At 39.8% G+C, this 20,247-nt stretch overlaps 1 protein-coding gene across 2 annotated transcripts; it reads left to right on the top strand.

Moving 5' to 3' along the window:
- Positions 1-677: 677 nt before the first annotated feature.
- Positions 678-18,334, top strand: AP1AR (adaptor related protein complex 1 associated regulatory protein). Of its 2 annotated transcripts, XM_033160128.1 has the most exons (10): positions 678-857; positions 5,816-5,864; positions 6,459-6,485; positions 6,956-6,981; positions 8,415-8,511; positions 9,105-9,203; positions 12,435-12,481; positions 13,790-13,863; positions 14,261-14,389; positions 15,487-18,334. In XM_033160128.1, exons 1-10 carry the CDS (start codon positions 778-780, stop codon positions 15,750-15,752), a joined length of 894 nt encoding a protein of 297 aa, XP_033016019.1. In that variant the 5' UTR covers positions 678-777; the 3' UTR covers positions 15,753-18,334. The 2 variants fall into 2 exon arrangements, with proteins under 2 accessions (XP_033016019.1, XP_033016020.1); XM_033160129.1 differs by lacking the exon at positions 9,105-9,203.
- Positions 18,335-20,247: the final 1,913 nt, after the last annotated feature.

The following is a 20,247-nucleotide window of genomic DNA, read 5'->3' as shown; positions in this document are numbered from 1 at the left end:
CAATTCAACACGGGCTAGAGAAACCACCATCGCCATTACCGCATCCAGAATAGGGTTGCTAAATTGGGGTGGGGGTGGGGTGCTGAATGCATAAAAATACTGGGCTGACCACTGTCCCTTCCTGGAAATATATTCGGGGTCTGAGCCATCTTCTAGGCACGGCTGTGAAGAGCAGCCGCTTTGCTCAAACGTTTCCCGGAACCGCTATCCCGGCTGAGCTCATTGCCACGGTAACATTCCCACCCGACTCGCATTAGTCACTATTCCTCCCACCTTTCGCTTTGCGGGCGTCTCGGCGCGTAAAAGCGCACGGAGAGACAGCCGAGTCGGGAGGCATCTGCGCATGCTCTCATCTGCCTCCTCGCTCCCGGTCATGAATGAGGGGGCGGGGCCTGAGAGGGGCCAGGGGGCGGGGCCAGAGCCTGCCTGCGACGGCCGACCTGGCAGGCACATCGTGTGAGGGGGCCGGCGAAGGCGGGCGGAGTAGAGCGGAGTTTCCGCGCGAAGCGGGGGGGCGGATCCCGTTTTTATTCGTGGTCGCGCGACAGTGTGGGTGTTTCTCCACATAACGCATAAACAAAAGACAGAGAGAGAGGGGGGTCCCGTCGCCGTGCCGTGCCGTTTCTTTACCTAGCTCGCGGCGGCCGTTGGGAGGTGGCGGCGGCGCCGTGGCCGAGGGACCGCCGTCATAGTCGGCGCTACTGCGGCGGTTGGTGACTTAACGGACGCTGGTGGCCCCCGCGCGCGTGCGCACACGCGCTCACCCCTCAGCATGCCATGGGGAACAGCTGGGCGGCGCAGTGGTGCTGTTGGCTCTTCCCGAGGCGGGAAGCGGGACGGGTCCAGCGAGGAGGAGGGTAAGCACGGGACGTGGAAGAGGAGGCGGGACGGGCAGGGCTGGCTGGCTGTGACTCCACCTTTTCGAGGTGGGGGGGGGGGGGTAGGTAGTGCCCAGGTGGGACTGTAGGGCGAGTTGCCTCGCGGTTCAGCGGCGGAGTCTCGCGTCCCTTCAGGTTCACACTGCCAAGACGTGGCAGCTGCCTCAGTTGTTAATGGAGGGAGCAGGAATGCGAGTCTAGCGACGGCCATCAATCCAAATTACTAGATAGAGCCTCCATGTTCAGAGGCAGCGTATCTCTGAATATTGCAGGGGAAGCAACAGCGGGTGAGGGCTTTTCTCTAGTTTGTGCGGCTCCCCCCCCCCCCGGAAGCATTTGATTGGCCTCTGTGAGGAAACAGGATGCTCACTAGGTGGACCTTCGGTGTGATCCAGCAGGCCTCTCATGCTCTCCTGCCTAAAAGCCTGTAATGTGAGATTATAGCAACAGGAATCTGTCACAAAAGTTATAGGTGCCGTTTTTGCAGTTTCATCCAAGTCTTGGAGAGTTTGGAATGGTAGCGGGGGCCGGCTGTGTGGCTGTTTTTCAGAAGTATATGGTTAAGTCACAGGGAAACGCAGAGCCAGAATAGATTCACCTCCAGGCTGATGGGCTGTTTACCCCTCCCCCATAGGAAGGGTTCAATGAACGAAATGTCAGTGTTTCCTGATTGCTTCTGCTGTCACTCAATGTTCTCTAGTATGTATTTATCCATAGCTGAAAGAACATCACTTGGGGGAAGGGAAGCAGATCAGTTCTCCTGACAAGAGTATAGGCTATACTTGTATAGATAGATATATTCTCCGTCTGTCAACAGGGGAAAAATGCAAGAAGAATTCAGAGTCTGCTGGCCCTTAGCTTGGCAATCACAATCTCAAATGCAGGACAGGTGCAACTTTACATGGATAGCCCACCCCCACACTGACAACTTGTAGCAGTAAACAAAACAAAAAAGCAGAAAAGCAGAATAACTTTTAATTTTAATATATTGCAAATGCTATAAAATGGTGTTGATTGCGGTTCAGATCTGTGGTACTACTAATCCAGAAGAAGGTAGCAGTAAGAAGAGGTATAAAATAAAGTTGGGAAGGATAGGAATTTCTGTGCTACAGTTTATCATTTGTTTAGTTATATTTATATCCTCATTTTTCCTCCAAAGGCTTCAAGGTGGCATATATGGTTCTCCCTTTCCCCCATATTTTATTTTCACAATCCTGTGAGGTAGGTTATGCTGAGAAATAGTGACTGGTGCAAAGCCACCCAGTGAGCTTGATCACATGGAGCTTGGTCTTAAGCAGATTTACTCAGTGCTCAGTGAGTTCAGTGGATCTCACTCTCAAGTTGATTGGCACAGGATTGCAGGATAAATGTAAAAAAGTGTGTGCAAAGGGCTGTATGCCCTGTTCTTACACAAGGGCAGAGAAAAATTAAATATCTGTTTTTTGTGGTAGGTGTCTTTGAATTCCTACTGTAAAAGGCAAGGAGGATAAATAAAGGATAATTAATTTTTCAAAATGTAGTAAAAAATGGAGCAATAGAAAAGTTTATACTACAGTATGCATGTTTCGCAACCAAATCTTATACATAACTGTAAGTTCGATTGAACTTATATCTCTGAGTAGACATAGGACTGCAGTACAAAGCAAATCTGAATATTGGCTTCATCTAAGGCAAATCTTATCAGCGCCAGACAGAATGGGAGGGGTGAGGGGGGGTTGTAGTCCAGCAACAACTAGAAGTGCATACATTTCCCATCCCTGATTAAGGGTTGCTGTTGACTTTCCTACAGGCTTAGGTTCCCTTAAAAAATGATTTGACTGATGTTTACATGAATTTGATTGAAACAATATAAGAAGGAAAGAGATGGTTTAAGCTGAGAAACATTTGTTTCAGCATAGATTGAAGGTCTATTTTGTGGTAGTATGAATATAAGCTTTCACCCCTTATGTTTGCCTTTACCGCAGACACTGAGACATTCAAACAGTTAGCAATTATGCTTTAGCGTACTAGATGCTACTTCAAGAAGGGGATATGACATTAAAGAATTCACAGAAACTAAGTGTTGCAGTTAATCTTCTAGGAAATAATGTTGACAATGGGAAGGTGTGATGTCAGGACCTGCAACAGTTTGCCTTGTTCTATCAGCCCACTTTCCTAAGAAATTAAAATAGACATATTGTAATAGCTGCATTTTAAATTTTTAATTGTATTTTAACCCGTATTTTAATTAACTTCTTTCTTTTACATTTTATTGTAATTTTATTGGTGTTAGCCGCCCTGAGCCCGGTTCTGGTTGGCGAGGGCGGGGTATAAATAAAAATTTATTATTATTAATATTTTAATACAACAAACTGTCAGTCACTCAGAGGGATTTAGAATGATCACTAATTTACACTTCCTAGATTTGTTTGGTGTCTGATTATTATGCCCAGATTTTTCCTTTAGCTTATTTAATATGCTCTGTGTAGTTTGTATTTGTGTAGGCATATGGATGAGTAAGAGACAGTGTCAATAGCAGGCTTACCGGTAGTTGCTCAGACAACAAGATGTCTATGTTTTCCCCCAGGTCTGCCAATTACAATAAAGGTGCATAAAGTACAGTATTTTTGAGGGCAAACTCCTAACTTTTTGAGACAGCAGCAGGGCTTAGTGGAGCAGCACTGCCACATCCAGAGAACTGCCTACCATTGCAAACATGTAGGAGCAGGAAAAGTATGCATCTTTGCTGGGCCAGCTCAAAGCTGAAGGGCTCAAACTGGGCTGCTTGGCACAACTTGCTGTCAGTTGTACTGGCTTAGGATCTAGTGGATCCTTGGCCAACTGTGCTCCCAAAACACCCATGGGGGGTGTTATGCTGGCAGAAACTTCCACCTGTGCTTTCAGTAGAAGTGGAGAGCTTTATCATAGCAGAGAGTCCTCGCTGGCACAGCCTGGCAAAACAAACACCTTCAGCCCATCTAAAACCCATCTATAGCAGTGGATCAGGGATTTGGATTGCTGTGTCCACAGCTCTATAAATAGTTTTTACCCTTTCTGGCAACAGCCAAGGCCTTACTAAAAATTTATAGTGGGCCAAAGAACTGCAGCTAATCCGCATCAGTGTACTTTTCATATAACGTCAATGTCTGCAGCTTACTAAACTGCAGGTGGTGGGTATTCTGCAATAGTCTTAATTACCCTGAATTGTAAAAAAAAAAAAAAGTGGGTTAACCCTTAAGACCTTGGAAAACTTGAAATATGAAACAGTCTGAACTTTTTAAAAAGCAAAAAAATGTGTTTTAAAAAGCCACCCCTGTTTCTTGTTAGTGCTTTGGGCCACACATCTTGTCAACCACTGTTCTACCACCCTATATACTGCTCCATGATCTTTCGATAAAGGGTGGTATATGTATTTAATAAAGAATAATAACATGCAGTCCATTAATTAGTATGTATATTTGGATTGATTGAAACAATTAGTCTATATAGAATACACCTTACATACATTTCCATGCTGCTTGTTCTGAATATCTCCCGAATTTTTTTATAAACCTAATGTAAATTATCCAAGCATCACAGGGTTCACCAAAAAATGTTTTTAAAAATGTAATCTCTGTTTATTCATGTAGAAAGTGGTTTAATGCCAGTGGTTCTAGAAATTCTGTTTAAATTGTTTGCTGTTCAAGTTTCGTTGTCTGTGTGCTGCAGGCATAATCAGAAAGTGGGTCAGATCTAGTTTCTGTGCTCTCATTGTTAATTTTCACTTTATTCCTAGAGGGATCACAACATCATTCTTATAATGCTTCTGGGAATATATATATAATTAGAGCTCTGGGCTTACTGTTATTGCCCTACCTGGAGAATACCTAAGGCCACCACATAAAGAAAGCAATATGCTTTATTATAGTTATTTTTTATTTTAAAAGGGTTAAATTTGTACATATTCTTAGCATCCAGAACATTATTTTAAAAGTTATTTATATAATTATTGCAGAAGAGACTGCAATCCTGTGGAGGCTTCTGCTGGAAGAAGGGGCTGGGAACCCTCCAGAACAGCCTTTCAGAGAGCTGCACATGGAAGGAATAGTTGGGGGAAATTACCTCTCCCCCTGATGCTCCAGTTGTAGTGGAATTTCATGCATGGTTTGTCATTCAACAGTATCTGATAGTACTCTGCCTAAAGTGATAAGTAAATATATCATCAGCACAATATTGATTACTGTAATCCTTTTGAAAATACACAAGCATAATAGGTGCCCATACTGTTGTTGATAACATGGCCGTGCTTACATTGCCTTTGCCATACTGTAAATCTAATTGGTTTCCACACTTACATCAGTCCCTTTTACAGGGTATGTGCTGCATTTCTCATGCGCTGGATAACATGAAAATCAGACCTTTTTTCTTTTAAATGGAGGGCATTCCAATAAAAATGTCTACTTAATATAACATTTGAAACCACATGATGTGTACTTTAATATCCCTACAAATATTTCATGTCAAATGCTTTTTGTGTTTGAGGACAAAAAATATTATGGAATATTTGTTTTAATTTTACTGACTAAATACAAGCAAAAGTAAACATTCTGAATTAGATCACTCATCAGAAAAATGTTTCTAGAAAACCCACATTGCTATATGCAGCTCTTAAAAGATACAGAACTGTAGTGTTGAAAGTTTCTGAGAATAGAGAAAACTATTCTAAGAACTCTTCAGTTATAATACTAATTATGTTGTGGTAAATGTTGGTTTATTTAAATGATGGAGGGCACAAGGAGAAGGGGACGACAGAGGATGAGATGGTTGGACAGTGTTCTCGAAGCGACTAGCATGAGTTTGGCCAAACTGCGGGAGGCAGTGAAAGATAGGCGTGCCTGGCGTGCTCTGGTCCATGGGATCACGAAGAGTCGGACACGACTGAATGACTGAACAACAACAAATGTTGGTTTATTTTCTAGATCAAAGTACTTTAGGACCTGTGCCACAGGAGAACACTTCACTATAGAGGTGAGTAAAGGCTTTCAATTCCAAAACTTACTGCTTCTTTCATTTTGGAACTAATAGGAGAAAAACGATCACATTTCCTAATTGAAATATGCGAAAGGAAATATCTTTAAATACAAGTATCGGATGCATTTTGTATCTAAACATATGGCATCTAGGAGTAGAAGAAATATCTGTGTCTCTGTGACGGGTGGCAGTTGGATCCAGCAGACTTCTCTTTCCACAGGTGAAGAAGGATGTGGTTATTTTCCCCCTCTTTAAAATCAATGGGAGTGAAAATGGTAAAAGTTCATTGCACAGTGGGAAGCTTTCATAACCTTTTGCCAGCACAAGACCAGCAAGGCTTCGAAAGTGGCAGTTATTCCTTGTGCCTGCCCAACCTCCATAGAATTACTTTAATAGCATAAGAAATACAGTAACAAAGTTGATGGGTATGTTTGTGTGATTTCTGTTTTTACCAAAACTTTGTAAGTGCCCACTGAGTTTGCATAGGTAGTTAAATGAGATCAAGAACATATTGGTGATATATGTCTAAATTCATGTTCATTTTTAGCCGTAATACTTGTTTAATTGAAATATTGTTCTATCTACTTACAGTTTGAGAATCTAGTGGAAAGCGATGAGGTAAGTAGCTTTCAGATAAAGATAGGTCATTAGAACAATTTTATGTGTAAAGTGGATCATTAGCCTTCTAAAGCATGTTTGAACCAAGGGTAACCTAAAAGGCTGTAAATTGGGAAAACATGGAAAGAAACAGTTTTTTAAACAGCCTCTTTATATAATGAGTTGATAATTGCTTTGAAAACCATGTTCCCCGAGACTGTCTCTGAGCAGGGCTATATACAAACAAGCACAGCTTTGCCTAGCTCTTAAGTCGCCCATATGTTATAGATGGAGTTACAGATCATTGAATCAAAACGTATAAAGACTGGGGTTTTTTTATCACAGATGGATCCATATATTTAATTTCTAATTTTTAAAAGGATGGTGGGGTTGCTTGTTAAAACAAATCTATCAGTTCTGTTTCTAAGATAGTATGATAATACAATTGTTATAGTCTTTAATATTGGGTATCTCTTGATAATTTTTAATAGGGTGAGAGTCCAGGAAGCAACCAGAGGTGGGTATTTATAACATATTTTTTCTCTCTCCCACCCACTATTATTATCACCTTGTTTCATCATTCTGATTATCTACTTTTCCTATTAGCAGGGTGATTTTGCCTGAAATATTAGGTTCTTTATCAGAGTGCCTTTTGAGTGGACAGATTGGTGGGTGGGTAATTTTCCATCTCTAAAAATGCATTGTTTCTTAAAATTATAAATAGTAACATATTGAATAGGTGTAATATCAGCTAAATTAGGCAGTTTCAGAATTGTAATTATTTTTTTTCAAATCACTACACCTAAGAACCATGCATCCATATAAAATAAATACGAATGTGTTCTCTTTTTGGGTGTGTTAAAATGTGTATGTTAACAGTTTATAATGCCTTTACTATGATTTAAAATAGCTACACATATTCCAATGAAATAAATTCCAAGCATAGTTTTTAATTTGCCTTCGTTTGCAAGAGAGGTTTATCCTTAAAATCCAAATTAGTGTCTTTTTGATGTCTTCTTAAAATTTTATTTTGGTAAGTCAATAGTACAGTGGTACCTCAGGTTACATACGTTTCAGGTTACAAACTCCGCTAACCCAGAAATAATGCTTCAGGATAAGAACAGAAATTGTGCTCTGGCGGCAGAGCGGCAGCGGGAGGTCCCATTAGCTAAAGTGGTGCTTCAGGTTAAGAACAGTTTCAGATTAAGAACGGACCTCCAGAACAAATTAAGTACATAACCAGGGGTACCACTATAGTCCCAGTTTCTCTAGTCTGAACAATTGTCAATATATTAATTTTTATTTTCTAATATGTATTAGCTAAATCATGAAGTCCAGAGGGTGACAATATGACAACAGGCCTTTTCTGCAGTGGCTTCCCATTTGTGGAATGCTCTCCCCAGGGAGGTTTCCCTAGCACCTACATTATATATCTTTAGGTGCCAGGCAAAACCATTCCTTTTCAACCTTGCCTTTGGCTGATTAATATTCTACAACCTTTTAAATGTGTTTGTGGGAGGAGGGGAGGCTATTGTTTTGTTGTTTTTGTTTTAACTATTTATTTGTGCTTTCACCCTGTATTTTTATCTTGTGAACCGCCCTGAGATCTTGTGATGAAGGGCAGGTATATAAATCTAATAAATTATATAAATTCTAAAACCGCCATAATTGCTCATTTTTTTGTGAAGTAAGAATTGCTACTGTAATGTATAAAATTTAATGTATCCCTTTTCACAATCTAAATAAAAATATGCAGACAAAAAGGAAGATAAACAATGTACTGTATGTTTTATAAATATTGGAATATTTTAGTTAATCATGTAGGACAGAAGAAACATCTAGCGAAGGATAGATCTGGCCTTTGGAGACAGTCTCCATGACAGCTTGCTGTGGAAGCTGGTGGAGCAGAGTGCCAAGTGGGCAGCCTCTTTCTTCTTCCTTTTTCTCCAGACCTTTGACTGAAGAAGAAATTGCTGATCTAAGGGGAAGGCACTACAATTCCATTGCTGAAAAACAAAGAACATTAGATGATAGACTTCTGTCAGAGGTAGGCATAGTAACAATTCATGTATGCACAGTTGTATATAGCAATAACTGGCTGACAAAAGTGGAAGCTTGATATGGTGAATGGAGCAAGCTAGGTCTAACAACACCGTTAACAGGATGTGACAGAAGAAAAAAATAAAGCTGCACTGTAGTACAGTAGTTAGAGTTCTCTCTGTGGAAACAGAAAAGTGCTATGGACAACAAAGTTAGTAGAAAAGCTTTCACTTGTGGGTAGTTTTGAATGTTAAAAGGAAATGCTAACTGATCATGCACAAATTACTTGTACATCCTATTTTTGTACTTCCAGTCTAGCGGGGCTCTTTGTATGATCATATGTAAATGTTGGGTTTAAATTATGTACATGTCTGACTTCTGTTTATGATCTAGTTAATCTGCTTAATTCAAATAACAATTGATATTGGAAGATAGTATGGAAGATAGTATGAAAATAGTTTCTTTTTTTAATCACACCTGTAAATTTTGTGTTTTGTATTTTTCATGAATAACTTTTCCTTTAAATTTAGTGCACTTATTTTCATAGGAAAGATAGCTAGGTTCTCTTTTGTTAATCCTTACTATTTTGTTCATATACAGTTAGCCAAACAAGAGGAGAAGTTAAGAATAGAAGAGGAGACTTTATATGCTGCACAGCGTGAAGCAGCCAGGGCAGCAAAGCAAAGAAAGCTCTTGGAGGTGAGGGGAGAAGACCCCAAAATATATGTATCAGAGCCCCTGTTGTGTATCTTGCTCTTAGTTTCACATGCTATCTTAAACAGAACATCCCAAGTAAAGTTTCTTTGCAGTAGTTTCTAATTCCTTTAATCTCTTGAGCAGAGTATCAAATATTTTATATAGGACATTAGTATACATATATTTAATCCTTCTACTATTGAACCTGTGGTGAGTAGATAACAGTTGGCCAGTTACTTAAAACATTCTGAAGATACTAACCGCAGGCTACTCAATCTTGTAGGATCATTAATCCTTTCGTTATATTGACAATCTGTCAATTTTATGGAAGTAAGTGAAATTTTAAAATTGTTCTGGATCATAACTGTCAGTGTGAACTTACTGTGTCTGAGCACACTACAAACTATAGATGGGGGTTGGAGATAGCTTGGCAAAATCTAGGATAAGGATCTTGTCCTGCAATACTAAGCTTGCTTTGAAAGGAAGTGAACCCATATGATAAATCTGAATGATAAATCATTAGGGCAGGGATGGGTGCCCTTTTTTCCCCTTTTGAGATGTATTCCTTTTTGGGGGTAATCGTATGTGGCACATGTGCCAAATGTATGTACAGGGTCAAAATCAGTTATGGTACAGGGACAGAGTAAAAGTGGATGACATCCTCTTCTTTCTTTCCTGTCCTCCACTACCTAGCAGGGAGATACCACTCTTGCCAGAGGTCTGAACTGATCACTTGCAGAGAGCTGAGGGTCACATGCAGTTCAAGGATTGTAGGTTGCCCATCCCGGGTTAGAGCACCAGAGAGACTTGAGTTCAGTTACTCAACCTTGAAAGACACTATCTCTTAGCGCAGCTTGCCTGGGGCAGGAGGTGGGGGATGAGCCATGTACATCCCCCTAGTGTCCTTGGAGGAGGGTAGGATAATAACACATAAGTAGCTATCAATGATGAGGATTGATAATTTTTAAATGACTTTTAAAATATATAACTTAACCACTTTCTCCTTTTGCAGGATGGGGATGTTTTTGGGGTTTTTGTTCTCCTTTGTTTTGTATGCTTTTTACTCCACATCTAGCAACCATCATTCTTCATAGAGAAGCATTATTGAAATTTTGTGCAAAGATGTTAATGATGGATTTCTGGAATGCATCAGAAATCAATAATGTCCTATAGTGGGAGGAGAGAGGAGTCGTAGATGGATGGTTCCTCCCACTCAGTCCACTGGGCAGGGATCCCCTTCATTGCCTGCATAAAATGAATTTATGGCAATAAGTCCAACATTCTATTTAGTGTTCAGAAATATACTAACTATTAACAATGTTAACAGTGTTAAGTAAGGAGTGCATGTGCCTTCCCTTTCTCCTTGTACCTCCAGCTTAAGAGGAGACGTCTTACTAAGTAACAGTGTCCCATAACATCAAACTGGAAATTTGTGGTTTAAGCTCTACCTCCAGAATCACAATTTCCTAAATGAGACATTGCAGGAAACTGCTTTGACAAAAACACCTAAGTCTCCAACCAAGGCAGATAAACAAGATGGAGCATTCAAGTTTCTTGGTTATCCATATTTCAGCAAACCAGTTTGTTGGAGCAGCAGAGCTAAGTCTGAACAAGGCCATATATAATACTAAGTCTTTTAACTTCTTGCCACATGATCTGTGTGAGGAAGTGGTTTCAATGCAATTAGGAAATCTAAAGCAAAGGTGAGTGGAATACCAGATCCTTATGGAGTATAAAGGATTAGTATTTTGGAATAATAATAATAAATCCTCAATATTTATGTTGCATCCCAGGGTTTCTGGCAGCCACTGAAAAGGTTTTTGGACTGTAATTTAATAACCAACTACATCCAAGTTATTTTTATGGGAGGCAAAGTGTATTCTAGCATTTTATTTCTTCCAGCAATTGTGTCACACTTTTATTAAAACAAACAGCACACTGATGTTTCTGTCACTGGTGTTGGTTGCATCAGAAATGACATAGTTAAATGCAGCCCCTGTATTTTAGCTGATGAAATGTTTTTCTTTCTTTTTTCTACTTACAGATAGGTAGCCGTGTTGGTCTGCTGTAATTGAAACAAAATTTTAAAAAATTCCTTCCAGTAGCACCTTAGAGACCAGCTAAGTTTGTTATTGGAATGAGCTTTTGTGTGCATGCACACTTCTTCAGATACACATCTGTGTATCTGAAGAAGTGTGCATGCACACGAAAGCTCATACCAATAACAAACTTAGTTGGTCTCTAATGTGCTACTGGAAGGATTTTTTAATTTTGTTTCTTTTTTCTACATTTGTTAAATAATGTATTTTATTTTGTTTTATTGTCCTTACGGTACTGTCCTTTCAAGAATGACTAGGAATGGATTCGCTGCAACAAACAAATCTGAGAAGGGCTGTAGCTCGATGGTAGAATATGTACCATAGGCACTATCTCTGGGGGCCGAGGCACCCACAATATTTTCACTGTGGCATGCCAAGGCCTGATAGGGCCCAGTGCACTGTGTGACTCACATATGTGCCATAGGCACTATCTCTGGGGGCCGAGGCACCCACAATATTTTCACTGTGGCATGCCAAGGCCTGATAGGGCCCAGTGCACTGTGTGACTCACATATGTGCGCCCCCCCCAAAAAATATGGGGTGGAACCCAGTACACCTGACATGTACTTAGCATATAGAAGGACCCAGATTCAGTTTCTGTCATCGCTAGGTAGGTCTGGGTAGGGCTCATATCTGAAACATTGGAGAGATGTTAACATTCCCTGTTGACAATACTCAACCAATGTTCTCAATATAAGACAGCTTCCTGTGTGCGTACTTATTTATCTAGTCCTCCTTTATTCTTCAGCTGCTTACAAAAATAGTCACAGATGCCAATAAAAAGTTTAGAAGAACCAAGAACAGAATGAAATTCGTTTCTGTAAGTTAGGAAGCAGGATAGAATTGTGAGATATTTTCAGCTGTATTTCTAGGTCATGGGATTTGTTCAGTCTCATACTTGAGCACCCTTCAATTTGTTTATATTTTTATGGAAAGGGAGTAGAGAAAAAAGCTTCATTCTGCTGTTATTGAGAAACAATCAGGCACTGTGCAGACAGGCATAATACTTGAGCATATAAACTGTCCTGTTGAGTAGGTGTGTTCATACACTTGGCTTGGACTAGAGAGTTTAAGCTAAGCTGTATTCTTTTGTGTTTATTTCTTGAAACGTATGTTCATTTTTTTTTAATCTTAGCAACAAAGACTGCAAAGACAACTGGCAAGCAATGGAGATGGTTTAAGGTAAGATATTCAGTCAAGAGCCTTTAATATTTAGCTTGCCAAGGAATTTGAAATCCCTGTATAATTTTAATGCAGAAACAACTTCAGTTGTGAATTCATTTGAAGCAGCAGGTGGATGTACCCTTGTTCCCTTTATAAATTTGTAGGTTGCAAATTCACAGATTTATAATGAAATGGGAAGAAATTGGCTAGGTTCAGGTAGGTAGCTGTGTTTGTCTGCCATAGTCGAAACAAACAAACAAACAAACAAAAATTCTTCCAGTAGCACCTTAGGTAAAGGGACCCCTGACCATTAGGTCCAGTCGCAGACGACTCTGGGGTTGCGACACTCATCTCGCCTTATTTATTGGCTGAGGGAGCCAGCGTACAGCTTCCGGGTCATGTGGCCAGCATGACTAAGCCGCTTCTGGCAAACCAGAGCAGCGCACGGAAACGCCGTTTACCTTCCCGCCGGAGTGGTACCTATTTATCCACTTGCACTTTGACGTGCTTTCGAACTGCTAGGTTGGCAGGAGCAGGGACCGAGCAATGGGAGCTCCCCCCGTCACGGGGATTGGAACCGCCAACCTTCTGGTTGGGAAGCCCTAGGCTCTGTGGTTTAACCCACAGTGCCACCCGCGCAGCACCTTAGAGACCAACTAAGTTTGTTATTGGTATGAGCTTTCGTGTGCGTGCATGCACACACACTAGGGTTAGGGTTAGCAGTACAGTGGTACCTCGGGTTAAGAACTTAATTCGTTCTGGAGGTCCGTTCTTAACCTGAAACTGTTCTTAACCTGAAGCACCTCTTTAGCTAATGGGACCTCCCACTGCCGCGTTATTTCTGGGTTAGCGGAGTCTGTAACCTGAAGCGTATGTAACCTGAGGTACCACTGTATTGAACTGAATCCACAAAATCTCTCATAAACCTGTACCTTTTTAGAAATAGGATTTTGATTGGTAAGACTTTCATCCACACTCATAAACATTTGGAAATGAATTTCCTGCAGGAAGGGCTCATTCCATTCACAGAAGGGACTGAGATCCAGCAGATGCTTCCACTAGAGAAACAGAGATACATTTTTGGCCAATTCCCCTTCCCCTGGCAGCCCCATGCAACTTCTCACACAAAATAACTCTGAAGTAAGGTGGCTCCAAGGGGAAGAAAAATAAGTTAAAATATTCTCCCACATCCCATTCCTCTAGCAGGAGTGTTATTACACTGGCTTCAACCCATCACATTCAAAATGTAGGAAACTGTTGGTGTTTAAGCCAATCTTTGGTTCTGAACTTAGTCCTCCTTGATATAACTTGTTTGTTCTTTCACAGCTCAGTGACAGAAGAGGACTTTGATTCCTACCTGAGGAATGTAAAACTACAATATGAAGCTTTTCGGAGCAGCAGTAAGTCTTTTTTGTGTGTGGATGTTCTTCAGCCACAGCTTTTATTGCTGCTACTAAGTAGCTCAAATATTGCAAAGGGTATTGAAAACCCTTACACATCTTGCATGTAGGTGTACACTATACATCTGCAGTAGGAACCCATTGTTTTCATATGCAGGCTTTATTTTAAAGTGTTAAGACATTTCGGTATATATATATCTTAGGGTTACTGTTGTAGATGTCCTTATTAAAGAGAATGTTGCTTGGCATGTGTGCAATCAAAATGCCACAATATATATTCTAGATAATAGTTGTCTGGCATTTTGCAGATTTTAAAATTACTAAAGCTAAAAGCTGTTGGGCTGGTGTGTTAATGGTGCTGGTATATTTGAAGTATAAATACGTGTTTTGCTCACAGGGCTGTCCTCAGATGCCACTGTTCTGACACCAAATACAGAGAGCAGTTGTGACTTGATGACAAAAACCAAATCAACAAGTGGAAATGATGACAGTAATTCCTTAGATTTAGAATGGGAAGATGAAGAAGGTATTTGTTCTGTGCTATATTGATTTTGCTGACCTAAGCATATAAATAATACCAAAGGTCTGTTTGAACATCTAAGCAAATAGATACTGTTGGGATATTTAAAAAACACAGAATGGGGTGAAATCCCATTTCAATATTCCTCTCAGAGTTGCATGTCTAGCTTCCATAGTGTGGAAACTGGTAACTGGGAGATGAATGTAACTTGTAAGTGTTTGTTGGTTTGGTTAACTGAAGTAGAATTGCCAGAATAAGCCAATGTTAATGTAAAAACCTGAATAAAACGCAAATGCAGTCATATGAAATTAGTTGCTCCCCAGTTTCCATTTCTTCTTGCAATTGTGGTTACTGTATTTTCCGGCGTATAAGATGACTGGGCGTATAAGACGACCCCCAACTTTTCCAGTTAAAATGTAGAGTTTGAGATATACTCGACCGCAGATTCTCCACCTGGCGTATAAGACGCCCCCCAACTTTTGAGAAGATTTTCCTGGATTAAAAAGTAGTCCTATATGCCAGAATATACAGTACTTCAGTTGCAGGGTGGGTTCTTTTTAGATTTAAACAGTGAATTGATGAGACCTTGACAGTCTTAACTGCTTGCTTTTTTGCATTATGGAATTACTGTTTTTTACATTTATGGCAGATATAGCTTTGCAAAATTAGCATAATAATATTTTTGCTATTGAATGAAGTGTAGTAGTAGTAGTAGTAGTAGTAGTAGTAATCTGCTGCTGCAGTGTCTTTGAAAGGAAGTGCTAATGGCCTGCTACTACTTCATTATTTCCTATTCAGGTGCAATAATGTCGTGCCTAAACAGAAACTTGTGTTCTGCAAACTCAGAAGACAGTGTGTTTTTCAAAGATGTCTGTGATTTATAGTTCACAGAAAAGTGTTTAAATGTTTTACAGGGGCTAATTAAGATTTAAAATATAGAGAAACAAGTTGGACATACCTTTAAGAAAGAGAGCCAGTTCACCTCATCAATCATATATTTCTTTGGCTGCTATTTAATTCAGGATGCATCTCTTGTTGAAAGTCAAATGCATGGTTGTTCCCAAATATAGTATACTGCTTTTAAAACAGTTTTTAAATTGCAGGCATGAACAGAATGGTCCCATTGCGAGAACGCTCAAAAACTGAAGAAGACATACTTCGAGCAGCACTAAAATTTAGCAGCAAGAAAACTGGAAGTAACCCAACTTCTGCATCTGACGATTCTAATGGTTTGGAATGGGAGAATGATTTTGTTAGTGCTGAAATGGATGATAATGGCAACTCTGAGTATGCTGGCTTTGTAAACCCCGTTTTAGAACTGTCTGCATCAGACCAAAAAAAATCTGATACTGACCAACAAGACAGATAATGAAATTGTGTGGCCCTTGGCTATCTGACCAAATGGTTGAAGTTGGGGAAAAATCTACAAATCTGTATTGTGCACAATCCTCCCAATCATTGCTGCTGCACAGCCTCCTTTAAAATAAGGAAGTTGCACAGTGACAGTACTTGGTGAACTGAGCTCCAGATTTCCTCTAGAAAAAGGAAACTATGTAGTTAAAAGAATGAAGAGTATGGTTTGCTATCTGAATTCAGAATTTTAAGTGCAATTTTATCATCTACCTTTGAAATTCTTTGAAAATACTTGATTCTGTTGTGTCTATTGTTGGGTTTTAGTACACAATTGTCTGCACTAAATGACACATCACAGCTTGATGTTTTAATCATTGATCTTGTTTTAGAGCTGTATTTCTAATTTCTTTGAATCTAGGATGAGCAACCTGTTTCAGCCTGAGGGCTATCTCTCATGGGAAACATTTCAGGGGCCACATGGCAGTAGTGGTTGAGCCAGAAGCAAAAGTGTGCAGGGCTTAACATACCTTGTTCAGCAGTCTACATTCCAGCCATGCAAAAACCAGAATTTATTATGTGTGTGCTCAGATGCACAGTCTCTCCATCCAGGTAAGCAAGAGGCATTATCACAGTTCAAGGATATATTGTTGCCAGGCAAAAGCACTGGAATAGGGCTGTTGAGAAATGTGGCCTTTGAGAGTCCCAAGAGTGAGATTGAGAAGTCTGAAGAGCCACATTCAGCTCACTTATGCATCCTTGCTTTAAGTATTGATATTGGCACAATAATTTATATAGGAAGTACTTAAAACCTTAATACTTGAATGTTAGAACAATTTTACAGGTATTATTTTTTTCTGTTCAACTTGTTCTGATAAGAAGAAATGAAATTTTGCGTGTGAAATTGATCTTCGACGCTTCCCTTTTATTTATTGACTTCATGAAACTGACCAGATCCCTCCCAAGCACAATGCCTCTCACACTTAAAAAGGTCTTTAAAAGTATCGTATAAGACATTGTTGTTGTGCAGTAATGAGCTAGTGAATATTGTTAGAAAACTTTGCAAGAATCTCTGTTTTAAACACTGGAAATGAAAAGGCTGGTTTTTGGAAGTAAAACTTTAGATTCTACAGAACCAAAGGTTCAGTTTCCCTACCACCTTGAAATGCCAAAAGATGCATATGTTTTTAAGTTGTGCACAAGTAATTTTGTTTCACTGTTGCTAACTTAATGAACACTGCTATTAATATCAGAAACTCAAAAATAGTGTTCTTTTGATATGGAAGATGGAAAGCATGCCTAATTTCTGTGGCTGTATTAATACAAATTAGTATTCCAGTCCAAACTTACCTGGTATGTGAATGTTCCATTCATTTAACTAATTAAGATTAGTGACAAAAGCTGTAACTTAATCAAGTTTAATTATTACTGGAAATACGTTGGAGAATGATGATGATGATATTGCCTAATATTTTATTTCTCTTAAAAATTGTCCTGTGGATTTTAATTCTGAAGAGAAGATCCTCAGTGCCAGTTAGAATTGTTCTGGCACCCATGACTCTGCACTGCAGAAAAGCCTCTATCCTCTCACCCCACCCCCCAAAAAGAAAGCTGCTTTGAAATGGTACTTGCTCTTTAATAAACCACCACAGTACATGTCTGCCATGCGGATTTTAGCTTCATGGAAAATCTGAATATTGCAGAGTTCAGCAGTGCAGTCAGTCGGAGAGCAAAAGTACTTGCTTTACATGATTTCTTAATACTTCCTTCTTCTTGTAAGGATTTCTGCTTGCTAGTTTCCTAAATGGAGAGGTTGCTTTTGCAGATATTTACAAGCAGCTGCTACAAGGGCAAGGAAACACAAAGCAGCAGCACAGAAAATAATCGATCAACTTTAGTAGCAGCTCTGTCTCCTGCTGAAGCTTTGCTACCAATGGCAGCACCCTTTGTTATGGCCATAAACTGGGGGGGGGGGGGAAATGACAGCATTTACTTTCCTTACTCTCAGATTCAATCTCAACATCTCTATCTCTATTGCCCTATAAGAGGCCTTCATTACTATTGTGTTATTATCAGTAATCTCTTTCTTTTGGCTCCTGCTCCTTTTACCTCTTCTTGCTCTCACAATCTTTCATTAATTTATAATACATCATTACAGACTCCAAATGTTTGCTTTTTATACATTTTATTCACTGCCCCAATAATATGGATGTAAAGTGGTCAGTGGCAATAAATAATTATCAAATGTTTATATAGTTATTTTAACCCATATAGTATGCCAGGATCACTATAGATTGGTTTGTCTCTCCCTGTGCCTTTTATGTTTAAAAAAGATATTGGCCACATGTACATATGACATGAAACAGCTTATCCTTTCTTAATGTATTGCATTTCGTAATTGGGAGCTTTGTCGCATAATATATTTTCATTTTAAGCGTTGCATTTTGCAATGCCTGTAATATGCTTTATTATAAGATTTCTACACTTCAGATGTATATTTTTGGTTTTGACATGCGCTGCTGTCTCTTCCTGACTTTTTCATGTTATCAGTCCTTAAAGTTTTAAATTTCTCAAGCTGTGAATAAATTTTTACACACTTCAGAACTAGCCTGATAACTTACCTGTTCAAACTGGTACCTGAAAGTGAAGTGAGTTGAAATGCAAGAATTGCCTGCCCTGCTGAAAAATGAACACATGCAAAAAGCTTGCTTTCTACCCTAACTGAGGGATGTGCCATTCCCAGAGGTCATGGGGTTAGGAGCCTTGCCTAGCTGATGGACAAGTTCCTTGCTTCTCCCAGTTCCCTGACAAGTCGGCAGAGCCAGACAGTCAGTTGATTTAATACCACAAGGGCAAAGGCACCTATTAGCAGATGCAGCTGACTGGCACCTGCAAACCCTTCTTTTGGCAGGAGTTGGATCTTTACCTGCACCACATCTTGCCTAGGCATAGGGCAAGTGGGCATGGCTTGGGGAAAACAGACTTGCAGACAAAATGGGGACTCCTGCATGGTATATATGGGTTGGTGGCTTCCCCACCACTACCGGTGGGTTTGGGGTTGGTGGTGGAATTGGACTGGTAGAATTCTGAAGAGCAAAGGTGGGGCAAATTAATCTCTTCCTGCTTTGGACTGTAGTGGGAGACTCCAATTTGGATGGCAATCAGCCTTATTCGTCTGGAATTTGTCTTATCAATGGCTACTAATCACAATTATTTTATACTTCTTCCAGTATCAAGAGGCAGCTGTTGCCCTCTCTTGCTCCTGCACTTTCTATAGACTTCTGATTGGCAAAGTGGAAAATAGGATGCTGGACTACATGAGGCTTGGGTCTGATTCAGCAGGGTGGTTCTTTGGAACTTTCACATCAGTTCTCCACCTCTGAAGAAACAGAACCTGGTAAAATAACTTTTGATAGAATTCAGTCTAAAATTCAAAAACTTTGCACTTAGCTGTCTTGTTACATAGCTAATGCCTACTGTCCCTCATTCCAATCTTTGTTCTGTCACTACTGAAAAGACTTGTGGCTTTGCTATCTATCACATATTGGCCCCACTGCCCTTGTCACATTATGTTGGTATACTTAGCTCAAAGACACCACCCCTTGCCTTCCTGATATTCTTAAGCATACAATAACCCATTGTGAAAGTCTGTGATCACATTAACACCATACATTTAAAACACACTTGCAGCACTTTAACAGTCATGGTTCCCCTTCCCAAAAGAATTATAGGGACTAGTTTGTCAAGGGTGCTGGAAATTGTAGCTCTCTGGGAGATATAGAATTGGCACTTTTACATATGCCACGTAATAACTGTTCAATATTTGTAAGAAATTGATCCTTGTGGCAGACCCTAACTTTGGAAATCCCTACCTGCTGACATCAGACAGGCACCTTTATTTCCCCCAGCACCCGCTAAAAACATTTCTGTTTACACAAGCCTACCCAGATTTGTAGAATGTTGATTAGTGTCTTTTATTGATGATTTTAAAATTCTGAATGTTTTAAATATTTGTTTTTAGCTGTTTTTACCTACAATTTTATTGTCCTACCCTTTTTGTAAACTGCTTTGAGATGGTTTTTTGCGATCAAGCAGTGTATAAACTTTATTAAATAAATGCTCTGCACCCTTAAACTACAGTTCCCAGGATTCTTGGGAGAAGCAATGACTGTCAAAGGGACAGAAGAGTGCTTTAAATGCATGGTGTACATGTTTCTTCATTTTTAATGCTGTAACCAGTTTTTCCCCTGAGGGCTGAACTTGATTTTCAATTTGGCTGCAATCCTGCATAAAGCTTGGCAACATAAATCCCATTTTAAGCAGCCTAACTTTGGATGACTGCAGCCTGAATCTTTAATAATGCTATTAATTGCATTTTATCCTACCCTTAAGTAGCTAAGGGTGATGTAGGCAGTTCTCTACTGAACCACCTCTTATCCTTGCAACACCCTGTGATGAGTTAGACTGAGAGATTGTGATTATATTGTGTTTATTTAGTAAACTTCTTAGTTGCT

Source organism: Lacerta agilis, chromosome 9 (genome assembly GCF_009819535.1).
Source record: "Lacerta agilis isolate rLacAgi1 chromosome 9, rLacAgi1.pri, whole genome shotgun sequence".
Classification (NCBI taxonomy): Eukaryota; Metazoa; Chordata; class Lepidosauria; order Squamata; family Lacertidae; genus Lacerta; species Lacerta agilis.
The sequence above is the reverse complement of the archived record's forward strand: the minus strand, read 5'-3'. Positions and strand labels throughout refer to the sequence as shown.